The 27,055-nt window shown below is 37.5% G+C and overlaps 1 protein-coding gene across 1 annotated transcript; it reads right to left on the bottom strand.

Moving 5' to 3' along the window:
* Positions 1-323: 323 nt before the first annotated feature.
* On the bottom strand, positions 324-27,055 carry LOC140837407 (uncharacterized). The gene is made up of 6 exons (XM_073203543.1): positions 26,603-27,055; positions 2,652-2,819; positions 2,287-2,521; positions 1,482-1,704; positions 775-975; positions 324-693 (listed from the first exon to the last, which is right to left on the bottom strand). Exons 1-5 carry the CDS (start codon positions 27,026-27,028, stop codon positions 828-830), a joined length of 1,200 nt encoding a protein of 399 aa, XP_073059644.1. The 5' UTR covers positions 27,029-27,055; the 3' UTR covers positions 324-693; positions 775-827.

Raw genomic sequence — 27,055 nt, 5'->3', positions numbered from 1 at the left:
TCATTTGTGTCATTAATAAAAAAATATTACTTTTTATGTTAAGAATATTACTTTTTATTATGAATATCGGTAAAGTTGATCCGTCTCACGGATAAAGATTCGTGAGACCGTCTCACAAAAGACCTACTATTTAACCAAATCATCTGAATATAAATAATATATCCTTAAAGAAAAAATAATAATAAGATAAAATATCAAAATACCGTATTATTTGTAATTTATTTTTTTATAAAATAACATCAGAAAACATCTTATTTATTCGTATAATCTACATAAATATTTATATATATTTCTTAATTAATTGCGTATTCAAACAATGGCGATGGAGTCAAAATTACATTTCTTCCATTTTCCATGTCGTTTTTGAAATTTCAGTAATAAAATACCATCATGATGTCAAAATCACATCACTTTCTTGTTTTCCCAACGAAGGTTGTCTCCACATAAATTTCTACTGAACCACAAAGACACAACAAAAGCTACAAAATTCTTGCAGATAATCTGCTCTAAGAGAAAAGCACCTTCGGTCGCAAACTTCATGCTCGTATATGATTCGACACCTCCTGGTTTTATGTCGCACGAATGCACATGCATCCCTGTTTCACTGCCTGCCGAGATTTTTCGAATTCCATATAGCCGTAGCCAATGTAGACAGCATTTCACCATATATCTACCTTGTGATTGCTTTCAAGCCTGTAAGGCAAACAAGATGACTCCATCAAAACTGACAAAAATGGATGATAATTGCAATTATCGACTTTTAAAGGCACGCACATGATTGAACTAATGTTGTAGATATTATCGAATGGAGGGATGTTTCCAAAGCGCTAGCAAGACTCGCCATTTGAATGGGAGTTGTTTTGCGCAAGCCTCTGAGTTTGCGCCAAAAGATGCAGAAAATTTGATAAAATAGTGGGATCACTCTGTGCATCCCTCCAAGACAGCCACCTCTCGTCAACATGGACATCAATATCTCTGCAATACGAAAACTCAAAGATAGGAATAGAAATAGAACGAAATAACAGAAATGGGAAATGCTAAATTGAAACATTTATTTCAAAGCCTGGGAATGAGATGAACCGAGTTGGCTCGTGATCCGTCAGACTCGAGCTTTATTATCATCGAGCATGAACATTAACACGACCATACGTGAGCGTGTTATTACTACAATTATTCATTTCTGTACTGATATATATATATATATATATATAATATGATTATACGTAATTAGTTATATTATACTATGTAAATTACAAATCAATCAAACTAATTTCAAATATGACTGTATTTATCATTAAAAAACTGATCCAACCGTCTCTTTATGATACAATCGTTAATGTCTTGATGCATACTCGATTTTGAGTCAAATCAACAATAAACTACCAAGCTCAAAAAAAATTCAGGAGTGAAAATTTTCAAAGTCAGGCACGTTCACAGCCCTGCTTTGAAGTGAAATGCAATGGGAAAGAATCAAGAACTACCTTTTTAAGGAAAGGACTTCATAATTCCTCCGCAAAAAATCAGCATGGTTCGTGAGGGCTTCTTGTGCATATTGTCTGCCCACAGTTCTTACAGCGGCAGCACTGAGTAAATTTTCCAAGGAACCGTGCTTTTTCAAGAGCTTTAAAGCAGTCCTCCGACCAAAACCTGGAACAACATGTTGGATTCCAGGTACACCATCTATTTCATCGCCTAAAATGCATCCTGTCAAATATAGCTTGGCTCAGCTAAAAATATCTTAAAGAAAATAGTTCGATCATAATGCCATTCTTTCCTAAGCTTTGCATATATTATAAAAATCTTTCCTTCAGAGTTTCAATGTTGACAAGTGAAATACAGTCGCTACTGGTATTGCCTTAGAATTATTTATGTTCAAATGAATCAAACAAACTAGCGAGCTTTGCAAGCTGACTTGAATATCGTCACTTTAAAATTCAATTATCAAACAAAGTAAAACGCGCCAAATTTTTTTTAGCATATATTTTTTCCGAATAGCTCGGGAACTTTAAATATTTATTAGTATTTATTAAATACATTTAAAATAACAAGAAGCCATAAGCTCGAGCCATAATTCGAACATTTGCATGGTAGAGCTCGCTAATTAATCTCAAACCAACCAAATCAGGTTCAACCAAACTTCGGGCTTCACCTTGAATATGAAACAATAAGTAGTAATATGCTCAATTCAATTAGTTTGCAATCCCATCTATACCTCATCTTACTTCACCAAATAAAATGTTTTAGCCACACATGAATACGAAATCAAGATGCAATGAAAATGCTTACTTAAGCTCAAATCAGACTGTGGATCACAATTGTGTTGAGCTACGTAGTGCTTTATAGTGTAAAAGGACCATCGATCAAACTCTGGTACAGGCAGAACAATCTGGACATCTTCTGATATCAGTTGCTTGAAATCTTTGTCAGGTGAAGCAATAGCAACTCGATATCCCATTTTCAGAACTTCTTCCACAAGTGTTGCAACAACATCGTCTGCTTCGTACCCTTCGATCTTCACAACCTGCAAGCTGAGATCATAAAGCTGAATACTTGGTAACAGCCTTAGTTTTTACACATTGAAAGCGGTACAAATAACCATCGATAATAGTTTCACGGCATCAAAAATTTCAAAAGCATAAAGATTTATTCACCGGCACATTGCATTTCTCAAGAACGTCTATGACAAGCTTTTCTGAGCGTCTATATGTGTTCCTTGGACTTCTCAACCCAGGAAACTGCCGCGATGATCTTCTTCTATTGGCTTTATATGTTGGTAATAGCAGCCTGCGGTGCTCATTGCCACTTTCCCCATCCAAAACCTATAAATTATTTACATTATATTTCGATATTGACAGTTAAAACAAAATTGATAAGCATTAATCTTCCCAAGAAAAAATTGATAGCACTAGGCACAACCATATACTCTACATTTCTTCTTCATACCCACTACCCCATACAACATACTCCCGAACACGAAATGTAAAAAAAAAAAAAAAAGGTAGCTCCTTTCATCATATTCAAGTAATTACCAACAAAATTCATAATATTACATGTAAAGATGAATGGAACATAAGGACAATATCATAACCCAGAAATATTATTAACTTTGAGAAGTTGGAAATTAAAGTAATTCCAGAGACTGTTAAGGAAATTTCATAATCAAAAGCAAAAGTTTTGTCAATGATATCTTGCCTTGATTCACGAGCCTATCTTCTGCTGTTTATGGAAAACTTGGTGCCATCTATATTGGCCGAATTATAGATAACTTCTTTATTTGTATTTTGTATTTTTGGAAGCCTTTTGTATGTATAGATTATCTACCTTTCAATTGAAATACAATCAAGCATTATATTTCCCAAGAATTCTTGCATGGTATAAAAGCCATATACCTGCAGGCTATGATATTATTCAACCAAAACAAAAACGTGTAGCTTAGTCAAAACTCAGAGCCACAATTGAGCGTCCAAGCATTTCACCAATGCTCTAGCTTAGTTTCAGCCACAAATTAACCTCCAGCAATTATTTGTTTCGGCGTTCCCAAATCATCCCTCTTGTTTGAAGCTTAGGAATACTTCATCATCTCTTCTCTGATGAAAAACCATCAGTTGAACTTGAAAATGAAAAAGGAGATAGATAAAGTGGTAAATTCGACTATTCTCCATGCATTATCAATGACGGTCTTTTTCTCTCTTGGCTTCTTGGCACGATGAGAGAAGATACCTTGGCCTAAATCTTGATAATGAAACATCATATGAATTATGGTATTCCCTTGAAGAACATACATTTTCTGCCAGTAACTATTGAAAGGAGGGACATCTAAAAAAAATTATTAAAGACACTGAAGAAAGGTTCACAATCTGTGAACGAGTAATTGAAGGAGTTCGAGTAAATCTGTGACATGCTTGCTGCTATCAAAAAATCAGTTGATGACCTGGAAAAAGTGTTTAAATTTGCTAGAGGCTTGGGACCAGGGTATGAGAACTTACGCTTGGCGACACTCACGAAGCCACCATATCCCTCTTTTAGTCAGTTTGTGCTTGCACTTCAAGGACATGAACAGGCCTTGAATGCTCAAAAGGAAGAAGAGAGTTTTCTTGAACATGCTAAAACTTATTTTGGCCAACGTGGACGAGGACGAAACAGAAGAGGTGGTAGAGGCCAGTTCAATTCTAGAGGAAGAGGCTTTACTCCAGCTGGTCGTTAAATCTACAAGATGGACGAAATAACAACCGGAGACAAGTAGGATATTTCAACAATAATCAAGTCAAGGGTAAAAACCAAACTGCACAGCCAACACAAAGGCCAAACAACTCCAATTATGAAAAAGAACCATGCCAAATTTGTGGTAAATACAACCATATTGCTATTTATTGTTGGCAAAGATTTGATAACTCCTATCAATTTGATGATCTCTCACAAGCTCTTGCTGACATGGCTATTAATGGTTCAAATGATGAAACTTTCTATGTTGATTCGGGAGCCACATCTCACATGACTAACGATCCAGGTAAACTCTCATGTATAAAACCATATAAAAGAAGTAATGTCATTTATGTTGGAAACGGAGAAAGTTTGCCTATTACTCATATAGGGGATATATGTGTTGATTCCGACATGGGTAAGATAAAGCTAAAAGATATTCTAGTTGTCCCGGAACTGAAAAAGAATTTATTGTCATTTGGTAAGCTTACGTCAGATAATTTGTGTACTCTTTAATCAACTGCATCTGATTTTGTTGTTAAGGACCGATTCCAAAGGACAATAGCGAGAGGCCATAAGAAGGGGCAGAGGCCTTGGAGGAAACTTCTCAAGAGGTTTTAAGTGCAATAGAAAAATGAGGCTCTTCAGCAAACATATGGTATCAACATCTTGAACACCCTAATGCTAAGATTCTATCTATATTGAATAATGTTACGTCTTAAACGCATACAAATCTCGAGGATGAGATTAATGTTTTTAATGCTGTAACATATCCCAAAGTTTTTGTTTTGATGATACCAAAACTTGGCTTAAAAATGTACTAATGTTTTATATTGAGGCATGCAGGAAATTAAGATCAAGGTTACGTTCGGAAGCTCCGAAATTTGGTTCGGACGTTCCGAAATTGTGCCAATCAGAAGCAAAATAGAAGCTGTTCAGACGCTGCGAGGAGCAAGTTCGGACGTTCCGAAGAATGGATCGGACGTTCCGAACACAAGCAATCAAATCGCTTCAATCCGGAGATAATTTGATCTGACTGTTGATTGAGTAGATTTCGGACGCTACGATGGACATGATCGGAAGCTACGAAGTGTTGAAGATTTCAAATCTCCGGAACGCGGGAATGTTCGGACGATACGAACTGGAGTTCGGACCTTCCGAAGTTGTTCATACACTGTCTGAAAGAATTGTTCGGAAGAAACGAAGTTTGATCGGTCCCTCCGAAGCATATGTTCGGACCCTACGAAGTCAAGAACGGAAGATCCGAAGTCATTCCAGAAATTACGCAAATTGATCGGAAGTTCCGAAGCATAAACAGAAGATCCGAACCTTGGCGTCCAAGACTAGTATAAATAGGCCTTTGAGGATGCATTCTCAATCATCCCACTCCATTCTCTCTTGTCTCTTACAAAGTTTTCTACTATCTCTTGTGTGCGTTGATTAAAAGAGTTGTAATATCAAAAGAGTTGTAGAAAAAGAGTGAAAGTAATACTCTCGAGTGGGTTGTAAAGTTCGTGGCTATCCTTGGAGCCTTCAAGGCCAAGTAGACGCATCGAGGCGTGGTTGTAAAAGCTAGCTTGGAGCTCCTAAAGCCAAGTCGTTATAGTGATACCTCGATCCTCATCGAGAAGGGGAGACGTAGACGATTCTTCGTCGAACTTCCATAAACATCTCTATCCCTCTTTACTTTACGCATTTACTTTATTGCATTTAAATTACGCATTTATTTTACGCACTTACTTTACGCATTCATTTATCGTACTTATTTGTGATTGTCCCTCAAGTCTTCCGCTTGCAATTTTCGCAAACTCGTTTTAAAAACGCTAAAGGGCCTTAAAGAACCTATTCACCCCCCCTTAGGTTCTTCAAGTGGTATCAGAGCCAGGTTTTTCAAAATCTTTTAAAAATGGCCAATCTAGCAAGCGAGTATGCCCAAGGACAATCTACAAATCGTCCCCCTCTTTTCAATGGTACTAATTACGGATATTGGAAGAATAGAATATCTCTATACATTCAATCCGTCGATTACGACCTTTGGAAAATAACGGTGAAAGGTCCCTATATCCCCATGATAACGGTGGATGATAAGGAAATTCCTAAGGGAATGGATGACCTCACCAAGGACGTTATGAAACTTATCTCTCAAAATGCTAAAGCTATGAATATTCTTCATTGTTCCCTAGATATGAATGAATACAACCGAATCTCGGCTTGCACCTCCGCCAAAGAGATTTGGGACAAATTGGAGATTTGCCACGAGGGAACCAATCAAGTCAAAGAAACGAAGATAGATCTTCTCCAACTCAAGTACGAGACCTTTGAGATGGAACCCAAGGAGGATATCGACACCATGTTCCGGCGGCTCACCCAAATCATCAATGAGCTTGCCCAACTTGGTGAGAACTACCCAACTAAACAAGTGTGGAGGAGAGCCTTTCGAGCACTACCGACGGAATGGGATGCAAAGCGCACGGCTATCATTGAATCCAACAAGGGAGATGTGGCATCCTACGACCTTGATCAACTTCATGGGACACTAAAGACCCATGAACTTGAAGTATCTACCCGGAAGGAGACAAAGAAAGATGACGACAAAGTAAAGGCGAAAGGGATCGCCTTGACCAGTCAACTTGAAGATAGCGACGATGAAGAAATGGCACTCCTCACTAGAAAGTTCAAAAGATTCATGCGGAGTTCCAACTTCAACAAGAAGGACAAAAAGATTGAGAAGGAAGTGACCTGCTACAACTGTCAACAAAAGGGTCACTATGCAAACGAGTGTCCCTCCAAGAAGAAGGCCGGCAAAGACAAGAAGAAGGCCCTTCTAGCCACGTGGAGCGACAGCGACAACGAAGAGGAGTCCACCCTATGCTTCATGGCAAAGGAAGATCATCTGACCGACTCGGATGACGACGAGGTACCCTCTTACGATGAATTACTCTCCGCTTACACTAGCATGTACAATAAGGCTAAGTCACTTAGAAATGAGAATAAGCAACTTAAAACTGAACTAGAAGCTAGGATGCATGACAACACTAGCCTCAAGACAAACCTAAGAGACTTAGAGAAAGCCTTCAACAAGTTCAATGTGAGTAGCGGTAAACTAGAAAACCTCTTGAGCATGCAAAGGTGTAACTTCGACAAAGGAGGTCTAGGATATGAAAAGAAATCAGTCAACTTCGCTAGTCTTATCGCAAAGGCAAAATTAAGAACACCACCAACATGCACTTACTGTTGTAAGATAGGCCACATAAGACCTAAATGCAAGAAACTTAGACACCAACACAATAAGAATAGTTATTGGAAATGGATCCCCAAATCCCCAACTACTACTAACCTCAAAGGACCCAAAGAAACGGGTACCAACTATCAAACTGTATCTCAATCTTGTAAGGACAAAGGGGAGACAAGTCATCGAGTACTTGGTATCTTGACAGTGGATGCTCTCGACACATGACGGGAGAAAAGAAGCTGCTACAATCCATTCGACCAAAAGAAAAGGGATCGGTGACCTTTGGAGACAACAGCAAAGGGATCATAGAAGGCATCGGCTCAATAGGTATATCTAACTCTACTATTATTGATGATGTACTTCTTGTGAAAGGACTTAAACATAACCTCCTAAGCATTAGTCAATTGTGCGATAGGGGTTATGAAGTCAAATTCACACCACACGATTGCACTGTATCACTCACAACTGACAAATCCATTAGTTTCAAAGGTTATAGAAGTGAAAATGTTTACAAGGTCGATTTAAAGATTTCATCTTTTTCAAAAATAAAAAGCCTTGTAACATTAAATGTTGATGACAACATTCTTTGGCATAGACGACTTGGTCATGTTGGGATGAGCACCATAGAAAAACTTTTAAAACTTGACCTAGTTTCCGGAATGCCAAAGCTGAATTTAAAATTAGATTCTTTTTGTGATGCTTGTCAACTTGGTAAACACACAAAGGAATCTTTCAAAAATAAAAATTTTGTATCCACTTCTATGCCCCTTGAATTACTTCACCTAGATTTATGTGGCCCCTCGAGGACAACTAGTCTAGGAGGTAAATCCTATGCTTTTGTCATTGTGGATGATTTTTCACGTTTTACTTGGACATTGTTTTTAGCCCATAAAAGTGATGCCTTTGATCATTTCAAAATTTTTGTCAAAAAGGTTGAAAATGAGAAAAATCTTTTGATCAAACAAATCCGTAGTGACCACGGAACGGAATTTCAAAATGAAAATTTTTCATTTTTTTGTCAAAACAAAGGCATTGGTCACAACTTTTCTTGTCCTAGAACTCCTCAACAAAACGGTGTCGTTGAGAGGAAGAATAGGACCCTAGTAGAGATTGCAAGGACCATGCTATGTGAGCATTCTCTACCAAAATATTTTTGGGCTGAAGCGATGAGTTCTGCTTGTTACATCATCAATCGCGTATCAATAAGGCCAATTCTCAAGAAAACTCCATACGAACTATGGAGAGGGAGAAAGCCTAACATTTCTTACTTCCGCGCTTTTGGATCAAAATGCTTCATCCACAACAATGGTAAGGACAACCTGGGTAAGTTCGATGCTAAATCGGACAAAGGTATCTTTCTTGGTTACTCTACTTCTAGCAAAGCATATAGAGTCTTTAATAAACGCACTTTACTAGTTGAAGAATCTATTCATGTCATATTTGATGAAACTAACCCTTGCTTGCCTAGACCTGTTGTTTCTGATGATGATGATATAGATATCCTTGGCGAAGAGTTTGAGTCCACAAGCCTAGATGATGTTCCTAAAGATCAAGAGGACGCATCTCTTCCGAAGGAGTGGACTACGCACAAGGATCATCCCATGGACCTCATCATTGGTAGCCCATCGAAGGGAGTATCTACTCGCTATTCTAATATGTGCAATTATCTTGCTTTTCTTTCTCACATAGAGCCTAAGAACATAGAAGAAGCTTTACTTGATGATTCTTGGATTATTGCTATGCAAGATGAACTAAATGAATTTAGAAGGAATAAAGTTTGGAATCTTGTACCTAGACCCACTGATAGACCTGTCATAGGAACTAAATGGGTATTTAGGAACAAGTTAGATGAGCATGGTACAATCACTAGAAATAAAGCTAGGCTAGTAGCTAAAGGATATAGTCAAGAAGAGGGAATTGATTATGATGAAACTTATGCCCCTGTTGCTAGACTAGAATCCATTCGCATGCTACTTGCTTTTGCTTGCTCTAGAGACTTTAAATTGTTTCAAATGGATGTTAAAAGTGCTTTTCTTAATGGTGATTTGAAAGAAGAAGTGTATGTTGAGCAACCTGTTGGTTTTGAAGATGTGCACTTATCTGATTATGTGTATAAACTTGATAAGGCTTTGTATGGTTTGAAACAAGCTCCTAGAGCTTGGTATGAGAAATTGTCTACTTTCTTGCTGTCTAATGGTTTTTGTAGGGGTAAAGTTGATATTACCTTGTTTACCTTGACTAAAGATAATGATTTGCTGATAGTACAAATATATGTAGATGATATTATATTTGGTGCTACTAATGAACACTTGTGTAGAGATTTTTCTAAGCTTATGCAGGATCACTTTGAGATGAGCATGATGGGCGAGCTCAACTACTTCCTTGGTCTCCAAATCAAGCAATGCAAGGATGGTTTCTTTGTCAACCAAGGGAAGTACATCAAGGAGATGCTCAAAAAGTTTGGGATGGAGTCTTCCAAAGCCTCATCCACACCTATGAGCACGACAGTCAGACTCGACAAAGATGAGGGAGGTAAACCTGTTGACCAAAAGTTATTTCGTAGCATGATTGGCTCCCTACTCTATGCGACTGCTAGTAGACCTGACATTATGTTTAGTGTTTGCTTGTGTGCACGATTTCAATCATGTCCAAAGGAATCACACTTATTCGCCTTAAAACGCATTTTCAAATATCTTTCAAATACTCCAAATCTCGGATTATGGTATTCTAAGAACTCATTTTTCGATTTAAAAGCTTACTGTGATGCCGACTTTGGAGGATATAAGGTGGATAGAAAGAGCACTAGTGGTACTTGTTTCTTTTTGGGAAATTGCTTGGTGTCATGGTTTTCTAAAAAGCAAAACTGTGTTGCACTTTCAACGACCGAGGCCGAGTATATGGCTGCCGGTAGTTGTTGTGCACAAATTCTTTGGATGAAGTATCAATTACTCGACTATGGTGTTACTTTTTCAAAAATTCCAATCTTTTGTGATAATACAAGCACCATATGTCTAACAAAGAATCCAGTTCAACATTCTCGTACTAAACATATTGACATTCGACATCATTTTATTCGTGATCACATTGAGCAAAATGATGTTGAACTTCACTATGTTGACACCAAGAATCAAATTGCTGATATTTTTACAAAACCACTATATGAATCTACTTTTACTCGTTTGCGTGGTGAACTTGGCATGATTGAGTTGTAAACATTGGTCAAATACTCTCGTACATATTTGTTAAATTGAGGGGGAGTATTATTAATGTGAGCATTATAATGTCGGATAATACAAATTAATTGTATTTATCCATAATTATGGCTCAACATTCATTTATGTGTTAAATATTTTAAATTTTAGGTGTTCCTCATCTTGGCTACTTCGGAATCACCGTTCCTTATTCGGATGCTTCGTTTCACTTCGGATCCACCGAACGTGTTCGGATCGTCCGAGGATGCGGATTCTTAGCTTATGTTTTTGTTATTTTTGTTTATTTTATCTTTATGCATCATTGTATAAAAGACTTGCATTTATTAGTGGATATTTTACCTGTTTATTTGTCTCTCTTTATGCTTATGTCTTTTTGATTATCGCAAAAAGAGGGAGAATTTATTTGGTTAAAATTGCTATTAAATGGTTATTAAATAAATTCGCCTTAATTCAACCTCTTAGATTTGTTATTTGATTAAGGGGGAGCTATTTAATAACATTTAGATTATGTTGATTATTGTTTCATGTTGATTATTGTTTCTCAATTTTTAACCAAGTTTTGTGATCATCAAAAAGGGGGAGATTGTTACGCCTTAAACGCATACAAATCTCGAGGATGAGATTAATGTTTTTAATGCTGTAACATATCCCAAAGTTTTTGTTTTGATGATACCAAAACTTGGCTTAAAAATGTACTAATGTTTTATATTGAGGCATGCAGGAAATTAAGATCAAGGTTACGTTCGGAAGCTCCGAAATTTGGTTCGGACGTTCCGAAATTATGCCAATCAGAAGCAAAATAGAAGCTGTTCGGACGCTGCGAGGAGCAAGTTCGGACGTTCCGAAGAATGGATCGGACGTTCCGAACACAAGCAATCAAATCGCTTCAATCCGGAGATAATTTGATCTGACTATTGATTGAGTAGATTTCGGACGCTACGATGGACATGATCGGAAGCTACGAAGTGTTGAAGATTTCAAATCTCCGGAACGCGGGAATGTTCGGACGATACGAACTGGAGTTCGGACCTTCCGAAGTTGTTCATACACTGTCTGAAAGAATTGTTCGGAAGAAACGAAGTTTGATCGGTCCCTCCGAAGCATATGTTCGGACCCTACGAAGTCAAGAACGGAAGATCCGAAGTCATTCCAGAAATTACGCAAATTGATCGGAAGTTCCGAAGCATAAACAGAAGATCCGAACCTTGGCGTCCAAGACTAGTATAAACAGGCCTTTGAGGATGCATTCTCAATCATCCCACTCCATTCTCTCTTGTCTCTTACAAAGCTTTCTACTATCTCTTGTGTGCGTTGATTAAAAGAGTTGTAATATCAAAAGAGTTGTAGAAAAAGAGTGAAAGTAATACTCTCGAGTGGGTTGTAAAGTTCGTGGCTATCCTTGGAGCCCTCAAGGCCAAGTAGACGCATCGAGGCGTGGTTGTAAAAGCTAGCTTGGAGCTCCTAAAGCCAAGTCGTTATAGTGATACCTCGATCCTCATCGAGAAGGGGAGACGTAGACGATTCTTCGTTGAACTTCCATAAACATCTCTATCCCTCTTTACTTTACGCATTTACTTTATTGCATTTAAATTACACATTTATTTTACGCACTTACTTTACGCATTCATTTATCGTACTTATTTGTGCTTGTCCCTCAAGTCTTCCGCTTGCAATTTTCGCAAACTCGTTTTAAAAACGCTAAAGGGCCTTAAAGAACCTATTCACCCCCCCTTAGGTTCTTCAAATAAAAACAAAAACATTGACATTACCCATTGGATAGCTAAACCTATAGTATGTGTTAGTTGTCAAATGGGAAATAGCTATAAATTTCCTTTCCAACAATTAAATAAAACTTTGAATCATCCTCTTGAGAAAGTTCATTGAGATTTATGAGGTCCTGTCTTTGCCATCAAATCAGAATTGCAGTTATTATGTGCTTTTTGTGGATGATTTTTCAAGATTCACGTGGCTCTATCCCTGAAGAAAAAATCAGAATTTTTTGATTGTTTCATAAAGTTCAAAAAATTGGTTGAAAACTGTAGTTTTAGAGAATAAAAATGGCTTATTTCATTAATCAGTAAAAAACCTTTAAATAGAGTTATAAATGCTAGAAAATAGGATCCAAAATAACAACTAACTAAATGTTCCTAAGTATAAGGTAACAAACTAATAACCTATGACTAAGTATATTACTTTAATCTACACTCCTCCTCAAGTTGGTTCATAAATATCATACATGCCCAACTTGTTTACAAGAAAATCAAATGTAGGTTTGAATAAACCCTTTGTTAAGATGTCTGCGGTCTGATCTTCAGACTACAAGAAAGGAATACAAATGACTCCTGCTTCCAACTTCTCCTTTATGAAATGTCGATCAACCTCTATATGTTTGGTCCTGTCATGTTGAACTGGGTTGTGTGCAATGCTTATTGCAGCCTTGTTGTCGCAAAAAACTTTAATAGGGAGATTGGTTTCCAGTTTCAGCTCCTTGAGAACTCGTTTTATCCATAGAATCTCACAAATTCCATTAGTCATTGCTCTGTATTCAGCCTCTGCACTACTCCGAGCAACCACATCTTGTTTTTTACTCGTCCAGGTTACCAAGTTTCCCCATACGTAGGTACAATATCCCGAAGTTGACTTTCTGTCTGTGATGGAACCAACCCAATCTGCATCCGTAAAGACTTCGATGCTCCTATTATCTCCTTTTCTGAAAAAAGACCTTTACCAGGACTACTCTTTAAATACCTCAAAATTCGATATACAGCCTCAAGGTGTTCTTTATAAAGACAGTGTATAAACTGACTCACCATGCTCACAGCAAATGCAATATCAGGTCTTGTGTGAGAGAGGTATATAAGTCTTCCAACAAGTCGCTGGTATTGCTGAATATTCACCAAGTTGCCTTGGTTGACATTACCAAGCTTCTTGTTCGGATCTATAGGAGTATATATAGGACGACAATCACTCATTCCTGTGTCTTTTAAGAGATCCATAATGTACTTCCGTTGAGAAACAACAATTCCCTGTTTAGACCGTGCAACCTCCATAGCCAGAAAATACTTCATTTCTCCTAGATATTTGATCTCAAATTCTTTGGAGAGTTTGTTCTTCATTGCTTCCAATTCTTTTTGATCACTTCCAGTGAGAAGTATATCATCTACATAAACAATCAAGATTGCAATCTGTCCATTGTTCGAGTAGCGAGTGAACAAAGTATCTTTCAAACCACGCGCGCGGAGACTGCTTGAGTCCGTACAACGCCTTCTCCAATTTGCATACTTTAGCTCCAAATTTGTTTTCGAAACCTGGTGGTGGAAGCATGTAGACTTCTTCCTCCAATCTACCATTCAAGAATGCATTTTTTACGTCTAACTGTCGTAAAGGCCAGTCTAAATTTGCTGCAATAGATAACAATATTCGAATGGTGTTAAGTTCGGCTACCGGAGCAAAAGTCTCCGTGTAGTCAATGCCATAGGTTTGTGTAAATCCCTTGGCTACTAGTCGAGCTTTGTGTCTGTTCCGTCGACATTGAATTTTGGTGTGAAAACCCATTTGCAGCCAACTGTGGGTGTATTCTTTGGAAGTTCTTTAAGTTTCCATGTCTGATTTTTCTCAAGAGCATTCATCTCCTCAAGAACAGCCTGTCTCCACTCTGGAACATTTAGAGCTTCCTGTAGGTTGTTTGGAATCTGAACACTTGAGACATTTGTTGTGAAAACAGCAAATGAAGATGAGAGTTTTGAGTTAGATACAAACTGAGACATAGGATATTTAACACAAGACCTTTTTTCTTTTCTAAGAGCTATTGGTAGATCAAACTCAGAGTTAGAAGAGACAGAAGAGTTACCAATTTCATTTTCCGGTCCAGGTTCAGATTCTTGACAAGGCAAGGGTGCAGCGGCTTCAATTTGTCGATGAAGGAACTTCCTTTCATATATTTTGCCCAAATAGTTTTCTATTCTGATCATCGCATTCTGCTTCCAGTAGCTGTTGAGATTCAATATGATCTAGACTTGAGGAAGTGTTACTTTGGTTAGCTAACTTTAGATTTTCTTTCACATTTATCTCTTCTGTTTGCCTTATATTTTCACTTTCTCTATTGGAATCAGAATCTAGAAAATATAAATTTAATAAGGGATCACAACTTTTGTTATTTGCAATGTTCCTGAGGTTGTGATGAAGATTAAACCTATTATTTGATATTCCTAGATTTTTCAACTTTGAATCTTCAACCAAGTTCTCCCCCTGAAGATTAGGATTAAAAAAAGGAATATTTTCAAAGAATTTAACATCCATTGAGACAAACATTTTTTTAAAAGTGGGGTCAAAACACTTGTACCCTTTTTGATTCGGAGCAATCCCAACAAACACACATTTTCAAGCTTTTGGGTCAAGTTTACTAGTATTCCTGATTGCATTCCTAATAAATACAGTGCATCCAAATATTTTCAAGGACATAGTATTATTAAACAAACGAGATTGTGGACACAGATTTTGAAGACAAGTGATTGGTGTTTGAAACTTTAGGATTTTAGATGGCAATCTATTCATTAGATAAGTGGCATGCAAAACCGCCTCTCCCCACAAATATTTAGGAACCTTATTAGAGAAAAGTAAAGCACGACTTATCTCAAGAAGGTGTCTATTCTTCCTCTCGGCAACGCCATTTTGTTGAGGAGTGTCATTACAAGAACTTTGTTGAACAATTCCTTTTTCGTCACAAAATTTTCCTAAGACTTGGGAAAAATATTCACGACCATTATCACCTTTTAAAATCTGTATACTCGTATTAAATTGATTTTGAACCATATGATAAATTTTTTTGAAAACAACTTTTACTTCAGATTTTTCTTTGAGTAAATAAACCCAACTAACTCTAGTGTGATCATCGATTAGAGTAATAAACCAACGTTTTCCATGACAAGTAGGCACTTTTGAAGGACCCCAAAGATCACTATGTACTAGTGCAAAAGGTTTTGAAGGTGTATAAACCCGTGAAGGATATGTACTGCGATGATGCTTGGATAACACACAAATTTCACACTGAAAAGAAGAAGGATCTTTATGACGAAATAAAGCAGGAAACCGTTGTTTTAAATAAGGGAATTTGCATAACCTAGTCTAAAATGCCATAGATAAATCTCGTCATTACTGAAATCTGAAGCAATTTGCAGGCAAGAATTCTTTTGAGCCTCTTTCAAGTACATTCCCTCATCTAGAATGTAAAGACCATCACACTCCTTAGCACTGCCAATCATCATTCCCGAGACCAGATCCTGAAATTCACAATGGGAGAAGAGAAAAATGGCAGAACAATTAAGAGTTGATGTTAGTTTACTGATAGAGACAAGATTATATGATAATTTAGGCACATGCAGAACATTAGACAAGGTTAGCACATCAAAAATTTTTATATCGCCTATACTAGCAATAGCAGAAAAAGAACCATCTGCTATCCTAACTTTGCGATTTCCTACACAGGGTTTATATGAGAAGAAAAAACTAGAACAACTAGTCATGTGGTCAGAGGCCCCTGAATCAATAATCCAGGTGGTCTTAGATTGGGAACAAACAAAGGATGACAAGAGCTTAGTGTTACCATTGTGAACAAAAGTACAGGAAGATTTATCTTGAGATGACGGCAATAAATTCAACAATTGCTCTATTTGTTCCTTCGTGAATGGAGACTGCCCAGAGTTGATAAAGTGCTCTTGAGAAGGGTCAGCCATGGTTTGAAGGGCTCGCTCAGGACGAGGTGACTTCCCACCAGGTGGTTTCCCATGTATTTTCCAGCAAGTTTCACGAGTATGCCAGATTTTTTTGCAGAAGTCACACCACGGCTTCTTTTTTTTGTCACCATTGGACTCGGCCCCTTTTTCACCTCTTTTGATAAACAGTGCAGACATATCGGATCCAGAAACCCTACACATATCGGAGCTGGGATCTGCTGCAGAAGGATCATTGTTGTTCATAATTTTTCTGCGACTCTCCTCCAGTCGAACTTCAGAAAATACCTCTCTGATGGAAGGAAGAGGACGGCGGCCGAGAATTCTCCCCTTAACATCATCTAGGTTGCGATGAATCCCGGCGAGCAGCATGAAGATTCGATCATTCTCTTCACGCTTCTTCTGTCGGAGAAAATCCGCTTGGCTCTCCCACACATCATTATGATATGGATCCAGTTCTTGCCACCATGCCACCATCTCATTATAGTAGCTGGTGACGTCACGATTCCCTTGCTTGGATTGCCACAGTCGAGTCTTCAACTCGAAGATCTGTGAGGAATTCTCCAAGTCAGAGTAAGTTTCACGGACAGAGTCTCATACCTCCTGAGCGGACTTCATAAATAGATGAGGCTTTGCAATTGAGGTATCCATGGAATTGAGCAGCCAAGCCATAACAAGGGAGTTTTCTGAACGCCATAATATGTAGCCAAGATCTTTAGACTCCGCCTTCTTGGTTTCTCCTGTTAAATAACCTAATTTTCCTCTACCATCAATGGCAAGTTTCACTGACTGGGACCATTCAAGATAATTCTGACCATTCAATTTATGCACAGTGACTTGCATAGATGAATGAACAGACTCACTCGTCACACTTGACTGAACAGATGTAGAGATAGATGTGGTTCCAGAATCTGATTTGTCAACCATAGGATAGAAACCCTAGTTTGCTGGCTGTGATACCATGTAGTTTTAGAGAATAAAAATGGCTTATTTCATTAATCAGTAAAAAACCTTTAAATAGAGTTACAAACGCTAGAAAATAGGATCCAAAATAACAACTAACTAAAGGTTCCTAAGTATAAGGTAACAAACTAACAACCTATGACTAAGTATATTACTTTAATCTACAAAAACCAATTTGAGAGAAAAATCAAAATTCAAAGAGAAAAATCAAAATCTTTGAATTCACCTCTCGAGACGTGGAATTGCACTTCATGTTTTATGTCCCGGAGCTCCCAAACATAATGGTGTTGCTGAACACAAACATCGACATGTTGTTGAAATGGGTTAACAATGATTTTTCATGCTAATATGCCTCTCTCTCTTTGGGTTGAATCTTTTCTTGCAGCGATTTATCTAATGAAGAATCGTTGTTTAGAACCACAGACTCGACAAGTTTTTATCACACGACATGTCATTTTTAATGAAGAGGTGTTCCCTTACAAGCCTTCTAATTCTTCTCCTCCTACTTCTGCGCTTATTTTGTCCGAATTTCCATATACTGATGAATGGATAAGATCTAATGAAGAAGAAATATCAGAAGAAATTGTACCGCAATCTGGTTCGGAAAATTCTCTGCCTAACCAAAATATAGACTATGGTGATCCTCTTTTTCTTGCAGGTCCATCTCAATTTAATGATTATGTGGCAAAAATTTTGTAGTCTCAATCTCTCCAACATTCTGCTGCGAAGAATCAAAATGACAAAATAAACTCTCTTGAACTATCACGTTCCAACGATGCCAGCACTCATACAGATTCTGCTTGCAATGTTTCACCTTTGACGCCGCATGAAGAGCAGATTTTAATTCATCCTCCGTCATCAAATGATACCACTTCTATATGGCCGCATCGTGATCGTCATATTCCAAGACATCTAACAGATTATGTTTTATTGCTACTAATCATCCTTCTAAACCAAAAACTCTTACAAGTGCACTAAAAGATCCAAAGTGGCTTGCTGCAATGAACGAGAGTTGCAAGCTTTACATTCAAATGAGACATGTTCCTCATCCACCAAATGTCAATTTTGTAGGCTCAAAGTGGGTATAATGCATCAAATTTCATGAAGATGGGTCGATTGATCATTACAAAGCTCAATTAGTAGCAAAGGGCTTCACTCAAGTGGCTGGGGTTGATTATGCTGACACTTTAAGTCTGGTAGTCAAACCAACCATCATTCGACTTGTCATAGCTTTTCCTATCTCTCTCAATCAGGACATGCGGCAGCTTAATGTAAAAAATGCTTTTTTGCACGGGCACCTTAAGGAGATAGTATATATGGAACAACCACATGGATTTCTTAATCAAGAGTATCCAAATCATGTTCTTATGGGCTCAAACAAGCCCTTAGAGCTTGGTTTGATCGCTCGTCACAATGTCTTCTCCACCTTGGATTTTATTGCAGCAACTCGGACTCTCCTTTATTTGTCCTCCACTCTACCACAGTTACAATTATTTATCTTTATCTATGTTGACGATATTCTTGCTGCAGGAGATTAAGTTCACTCAATCACTAGTTGATCAGTTGGCACATGAGTTTGCAATAAAGGATTTAGGTACTTCACACTGCTTTCTTGGAGTAGAAGTTCGACAATTTCCTGGTGGTTTGTTTTTGTCACAAACAAAATACATTACAGATTTATTGATATGAATCCGACGCGCATTACGTGTTAATATTTGGAAGGAATTTCAAGAAGCTTTGTTGTCTCGAACGTTAAAGTTTGATAGTGATTGAAGATGAAGCATCAAGCATATTCAAGCGGTTAAAGGAGTTCAAGGAAGTACTTAGTGGAATCGTATTGAGCTACCAATCATTTGAGTACAAAATGACCTGGGAGACAGCATTTGCACGCAGCCTCGCAGCACAACCGCGCGCCCGGAAGCATCCAAGCACGCACAGAGGCAGCAAGGCATGCGCAGCAGTGCCCACAGTGCACAACCGCGCACCCTAGCGCATCCGCACGCGCTATGCAGACCAAGGCGCACAGGAGAGAACCATGAGTGCTTTAGCGCGTTTTCAAAGTGCCATGGCACTCCGCGACGCGGATTTTAGGCTGAATTAGAGTTTTCCATAGTTTTGTTGTGTTCTTTTGGTAAATTCTAACATATATCTTGTAATGCACAAAAATTAAGAACTTGGATCATATATTTGAAGAATATTCTCTCCAAAATATTTGGCTTTGTTTATACCTTTGTGCATTCCTTAAAATCAAACTTATCAAATTTAATACTTTATGGCAATTGTGGATTGTTCTTCACGAGGATTGTCAAAGACGAGTTATTTGAAGGTTCCCTTGATATCAATTGTTTTCTTTGTGTTATTTGTCACTAAACCACGTTGTTTAGGGGTGAATATCACGCTACTTGTTTCAAAGATCAATATCGGGGTTTACGATAATCTTTTTGTTCATTGAATTGATGGCGCGATTGAGTCTAGATCGTGTTTGTCTTTCATGCGTAATCAAATTCGCAACATTTTGTATCCGATTCATGGCTTGCTCTGATTGATATAATTGATAATCATGGCAAGGTTTTGAGACAAGTAAGTTTTCTCATGTTTTATTTTTTTACGAGTTTTCTTAATTCTATTGTTTGTGTCCTTAGTTTTTCTTGTGTCGCAAGATTTCTATTAGGAATCTTGTTTTCTAGTCTTCTTGTGTTCGTGAATCTTGCGATTCTCGAATTTTCTCGGGTCTATTCGTTGTTTCTTGTAGCACAAGTTTTTCTTTGTGTCTTGTTGTGCAAGTAAAAAAAAAGGACGAAATTTACAAAATAATAATAATAATAAAATTTTCGAACAAAAAAAATGGGAGAAAAGTTTGAAGTTTGCACTACAAGAAAGGGATCTTAGAGTGAATGCTTCCTTGTCGATTCAAGTTTCGTTCTTGGATTGAAAGTTTCCTTTATTTGTTAATTATTGTTTTTGAGATTTTTGATTGTTCTTGAGAATTGTTATTCTTGTTATTGTCCAAAAAACCAAATCGATCAAAACAAAAAAGAAGATCGATCAGTACAAAAAAAAAGATGAGATAGATCAGTACAAAAAAAGAGAAAGTGTGTCGAATTTTCGAAGCTAAAATTTTCTTGCTAGCATCTTAGCTTCGAAAATTCTTCCTTTTAGTGTTTGAGACATATGCGAGTCTTCCAAGTCATTTGTTTTTGTGCCGTCCAAGTGAGTCAGTTTGCAAGTGTCGTGAAGTTTGAACTTGTGAGTTTGATGCACACAAGCTACAAAGCCTAAGCGTACCCTTAATTGAGAGACCTCAAATTTGAGTGAAAATACTAGAGTGCAAGTTTTCTTTCTTGGAGGGACGTGTGAGGTATTTGTAGTAAGGACAAAAAAAATCAAGAAAGAGAGAGAGTGAAATTTTCTTTGGAGTGACTGTGAAGATTTGGGTGAGATACTTATTATTCTGATTTGTACTAATTTTCTTGTAAGTATAACATGTCTGACGATCGACAATTTCAAGCATTGGTTTGAGAGTTGGGTAGAATGTGGGAGAAGGAGTTCAGGCCTTTAAGTGAAAGGCAAAAACTTGTGTGAGACGGTCTCACGGGTCGTATTTGTGAGACGGATCTCTTATTTGGGTGACCCATTAAAAAGTATTACTTTTATGCTAAGAGTATTACTTTTTATTGTGAATATGAGTAGGGTTGAACCGTCTCACGAATTATGACCCGTGAGACGGTCTCACATGATACTCACTCTAAGTGAAAAGTATAGGCGGTGCGAAGAAAAGGAGACATGTGATAGGCAAGTTGATGATAATAGGGATGATAGAATCAGTAGGAATAGAGAATCACACCTGAATTGGGGTGATGATATACAGTGTGATAAGAGGAGTAGATATAGAAATCGGGAAGAGTAGAGAGTGAGTGGTACAGAGTGATGGTGTAAAGATGACAGTTTCTTCTTTCCGTGGGACAGCCGATTCAAAGGAGTATTTTGATTGGGGGAGAGGATGAAGTGTATCTTTGAGGTCCGGAATAAAACGAGCTTGTAGCGAGTTTGTCGACTATGTTACTACTTGGTGTGATGAATTAGTGTTGGGTAGGAAAAGATGTGGAGAGAACCCTATAGTTACGTGGGATGAGCTGAAAAAGGTGATGAGGAAACGTTTTGTTCCTCATCACTATGATATGAGAGTTGATAGAAGAGATGAATGTGGCTTGCATGAGACGTCGTTGGCATCCACATGGAGGTCGAGCATGGAGGAGAAAATCATGGCTAGGCTAATGATGGATTCAAATCATGAAGCTCCTAAGCATGGATATCGAGGTACGTCTGAAATTTTCATTACTCGTATTTGTGATATTAGATGCATTTGGTGTCTAGAATTTGGATATGATGTTACCCAATGTCCAAGTGAGACGATGACAGTGACGGATTCTCAATTAGAGCTTGAATCAAAATTTGAAGTTGAGCTTGAACCCAAGGTTGAAGTTGAGAAAGCTGAGGATGATGATACTCCACCAGTTGATGATGTGAGTGTTGAACAATATGTGGTGGAATGTGAGTCAGTAGATAATGAAGAACTTCCTAATATGTTTGTTACGGAGGAGGAGAATAGACAAAATGAAACTTTGGTTCATACATATCTTGAAGAAAAATGTCTCTTGTTCAATTGAATCCAAGAAAAATTCTTGAGGATCAATTGGAATTTCATGAAGCGAGTAAAAAAAATGTGAGAAGCCGAAAAAAGAAAAGAAAAAAAGGGGCCGAATGTTATGAAAAAGATTTGAGGAAAGAGCCCAATAAAGAGGTGGAAAAAAATAAATCGATGACCCAAAATAGTGAATTTGAGAGATACTAGTTTTTCCATAAACCCTTTATGTGTTCACATTGAAATGATACAGCTTGTTCAATCTCAAGCATTGTTATCTCTTCTTTACAGGATTCTGGAGATGTGTGAGGAGGCGAACGAGTCTCGGTGATGGAGGGATACCATGCGTTGATCCGTATGGTTTCGAAAGCAATCGAGGTTAAGTAAGAGTAGTTGCCAACACAAGGACTATGAGGTATGTCTTACTTCCAAACCTTAATCCTATGAGATTTTGTTTCCAAGATTTTGGAGGAAGCGGTGTGAATGTGGTAGTTAGGAGATATGGGTTAATTCTAACTTGTGTGTCTAAATTTTATGGGATTGAAAGTAGTGAGAAATTGCATGTAAATATTGCGATTTTTAATTTCTCACATTGCCAAATTGGTGGGATTTAGTGGTAATAACAATTTGAAGTCTTGTAATGTACCAAAGGATTGCTTGGCTAGTACATGTGGCATATTCTATTTGCATGATCTATATTTGTTTGGTGAAGGTTTTGAGAGGTATATGGTTGAATATGAAAAATTTTATGATCATAATGAGTATTTGTTTAAAGAGAATAAAATTTTCATTCTACATCCATCATATGGGCGACGTCTTATTGAGACACATGATTGTGGTTTCATATTTAACTATGGACTAGCTACGATCATGGATAGGTTACATGAATTTCTATTGTGGCTACATACGAAGAGATATATTGAATGGGTTGGTGAAACATGCATTGAATATATGAAAATGATATTGAAAGGAAGTTAGATTCTTATATATTGCATGAACTAATTCTTAATCCTAGAGAGCAAATGTCGTACACTTGTATGGGTTTTGTTGTGGAGTTAACTATGTCTAAGAAGGAGAAGAACTTAATTTTTATGATGCTTAATGAGGTTTTATTACTATCATTTGGTGTCTTTTGTTATTTATCATGCGATGTAACTGATGAAGACATGGCGAAAGAAACCATGGAATTGGGATTTCTATGGTTGATGTAGCAGGTGGAACACAGAGCCTACAAACTAGAGTTGAAAAGTAAGCACGTTGATAATATATAATTCTTTGTGTTACTAACTTGTTTTGTTTTTGTGTAAGTAGTGAAGATTTGAGGTTAAATCTTTTTGAAGAAAGAGAGTATGATATGAATCTGACCGGGCATTAAATGCTAATATTTGGAAGGAATTTCAAGAAGATATGTTGTCTCGAAGGTACAAGCTTGATAGTGATTGGAGATGAAGTATCAAGTATATTCAAGTGATTAAAAGAGTTCAAGGAAGTACTTAGTGGAATTGTATTGAGCAACCAAGCATTTGATTGCAAAATGACACGGGAGATAGCAATTGCACGCACCCGCGCAGCACGAACGCTCAATCCGCGCTTCCGGAAGCATCCAAGCACGCACCGAGGCAGTGAGGCATGTGCCCTCGCGCACCCGGGCGCGTTATGTAGAGCAAGGCGCATAGGACAGAACCATGCGCGGAGCAGCGTGAAGAATATTTTTTCTCCAAAAGCTTTGGCTTTGTTTACACCTTTGTGTGATCCTTAAATCAAACTTATCAAAGTTTAATACTTTGTGGCGTTTGTCGATTGTTTTTCACAAGGATTGGATAAATTGTTTTCTTTTTTTATTTGTTAGTAAACCACATTGTTTAGAGGTGAATATCATGCTACTTGTTCAATAAAAATCATGCTTTACAAAAATCTTATTGTTTATTGAATTGAGGGCACGACTGAGTTTAGATCGTGTTTGCCTTTCATTCGTAATCAGATTTGCATCATTTACTTCAATGCACAAAAATTATTGGAAGCTTACCAACTTCAATTCCAATGGTGCTCAAAGCTCAATCAACTAATCAAGATGATGAGCAAAAAAATGCTTTCACATACCGAAGTATCGTTGGTGAGCTTCAATCTTACTTCACTAGGCCGGACAATATTCTCCCCGTCAATAAGGTTTGTCAAAGTTTTAGCAATCCAACCATGGCTGATCTCAAGGCTGTGAAACGCATACTAAGGTACCTCCGGGGAACCAATTTCTTGGCATTCGTTATCTTTCTCAAAGCCCGATTTCCCACTATGGATTCAGTGACGCTGATTGGGGTGGTTGTCCTACAACGAGAAGGAGCACAACTGGTTGTAGTGTAGTTGTGGGTGACAACTGTGTTTCTTAGATTTCTAAGAAACAACCAACAGCTTCACGCTCAAGTTCGCAGGCTTAATATCGCTCGATGGCATTTACGACCGTCGAATTAACATGGTTAGTCTCATTATTACTTGAGATTGGTATCTCTCTATCCCGACCACCACAGTTATTTTGTGATAATATCAGCGCTCTTCATATGTCTGTATATCCGATGTTTCATGCTAGAACTAAACACATAGAAATTCATTACATTTTTTCTGGGAAAAGGTCGTGATGGGCACTTTGATTACTAGATGTATTACTTCTTCAGCTCAACCAGCTGACATCTTCACAAAGGCTTTGCCAAAGAAATCATTCATCAATCTTCGCAACAAACTGGGAGTTTCGCCACCTCCACAACCCAGTTTGAGGGGGCATGCTAAGGAAATTTTGTCACGTCCCGAGACCAGGGTTAGTCGACAACGACGTTGTTTTATAACAACATAATTGAAAACAACAAGCCTCGTAGTACAATATAAACTAAAAACCAGTTTATCACTCAAAATCCATAATAAAATTGTCTTTACAACGTAGATTCTTAAAACGATAAGAATATACGGAATAGTTTACAAAGGAAATAAAATATTTAAATAAGCAAAAAATAAAATAAACTTCTTGATTCATCTTATTATGGACCTCAAAACGGGTCTTGCTCATATTCGTCGATTTCTTCTTCTGACTTATCTGGGGAGGGTAGAGTAAGGGGTGAGTGATATGATCGTCACTCGGTAAGTGAGGGCCGTTCGAGCACATACATAACAAATATACATGATCTTCGAAATAAAATATCATGCATAACATATTTCGTATAACATATATCATAATCATAAACATAAGCATGGCTAGACCTAGGCACTGAGATTGCTCTACTTTTCATGGTTTACTGATATCAGCCCCTAATTTGTACTCCTCTAAAGGGGCAAGGCCGTATAACGATTACAATCCAACCGTGTAAGGGCCGTACTTATCATGTTTTGGGAGTCTCACCAATATCCAATTGAATCTTCACAGTACCAAAACATATAACATTCGATAATCGTATCAAGAAGGGATAGAAACAGAATAACGGCGCCCGACCGAAATTTCAAAAAAAGAAATAATTTATATACAACATATTTTAAAACAAGCCCACTTACGTTAGTATTTCTTGAAGAATTCGAAAATAGCAGAAAAATCATGCAAACGACGCTTCCAAAACGCAGCAGCACTTCGACCGGAAAATCAGTCGTCTTGCAGAATTATTTGTGACTTATTTCACGTTGGATCGGGCTCAAACTTTCACACTACGTTCAAAATTACGTCAATTAAATAATGATCGGTGGAGATCTGGTCTGTAAGTGGTTTTGACCTATTTATGGACCAAAAACCGTAGGTATGCTGTTCTCGCTTAAAATCTGAGCAGTTTTTTGCGTAGACTGTATACAGAATGTATACAAAAAACTAAACGTTGGTTTTGGCTGAATTTTGGATATGATGTTCAAAACATATGATAGTGTATTATGAACAGTGGAGATCGGATTTGGACAAAATCTTGACCTGAATGTATCACTCAAAAAACGGACAAATTTCGCCTTGTAAAAACTTCGTAAAATCCTACAGCACTTTGGAGATGATTTTCGAAATATAGAATGAATTTGAAGGTGTGATTTTTGAGAATGAGGTGATGGTATTTAGAGGGGTGAGTTAATCTTACCATAATTCGTTGATAATCATTACATAATTTCGATATGCTCATTCCATAATTTCGATATGCTCCTTCCATAAATGACGAGATACTTCTTCCATAATTTCGAGTTGCTTTCTTGTTGAGAAAAATTGGTTTGTATGTAATATTTTATTCTAAATTTGATGGATATTTCAGCCTCGATTTTCGAGATTAATACATGTCTTGCATTGGATTTCAAATTCCATGTATTTATTGACTTAGAATTTCAAATACCATTTATTATTTAATTTTTCGAATTTATTATTTTACTAACTTTTTTATTTATATTTTGTATTTTTGGATGCCTTTTGTGTATATATATAGACGATACACCGTTCAATTGAAATACAATCACAAGAATTCTTGCATCTACTTCACAAGATCAATATGTGACATACTTGTATGAAAAAGATTGACTAAAGCAGCAAATTAAAGAATCATATACACAAGCATTTATGTACATTTACAGAAAAATTATGCAGAAATTTCGAATTTTAGAATAGGGGAGAAGAAAGTAGGCTTACAGCAATGACAGGATCATTGAGGCTAACTTGAGAGAAGAAAAGGGAAATCCAATGAGCAAAAGACTCCAAACTCGGTGTGCTTCCTCTGTAACACAACGGGTTCACATCCAACAAAAACACCCTCCTCTTTCTCGATATCTTATCGCGCAAATTCCCATTACCGTTCCTAATCGAAGCTTCATTCTCCCAAGCTTTTCCAGGAAAAGGTGTTTTGTCACCAACGGCTGCCCGAATACTGCAAGACGCTGAAAGGCAGCGCTTGAGGAGTTTCCGCGATTTTAAATTTTGGGTTCTTGAATTTGTCGGTGAGAGAAAATATTCCGGCGGCGGAGGATGGGTTAAGGACGAGAGGAAATTAAGCTCTTTTCTACCTCGCAAAGTAGAAGCCATGGTCATGGAAGTGGCTGCTTCCCGAAATTCCGCCATTTTCGGTTCGCGCGGTGAATTTATCTA

The sequence above is a fragment of the Primulina eburnea genome, chromosome 7, assembly GCF_022965805.1.
Source record: "Primulina eburnea isolate SZY01 chromosome 7, ASM2296580v1, whole genome shotgun sequence".
Lineage (NCBI taxonomy): Eukaryota > Viridiplantae > Streptophyta > Magnoliopsida > Lamiales > Gesneriaceae > Primulina > Primulina eburnea.
Note: the sequence above shows the minus strand (reverse complement) of the source record. Positions and strands in the feature narration are given on the sequence as shown.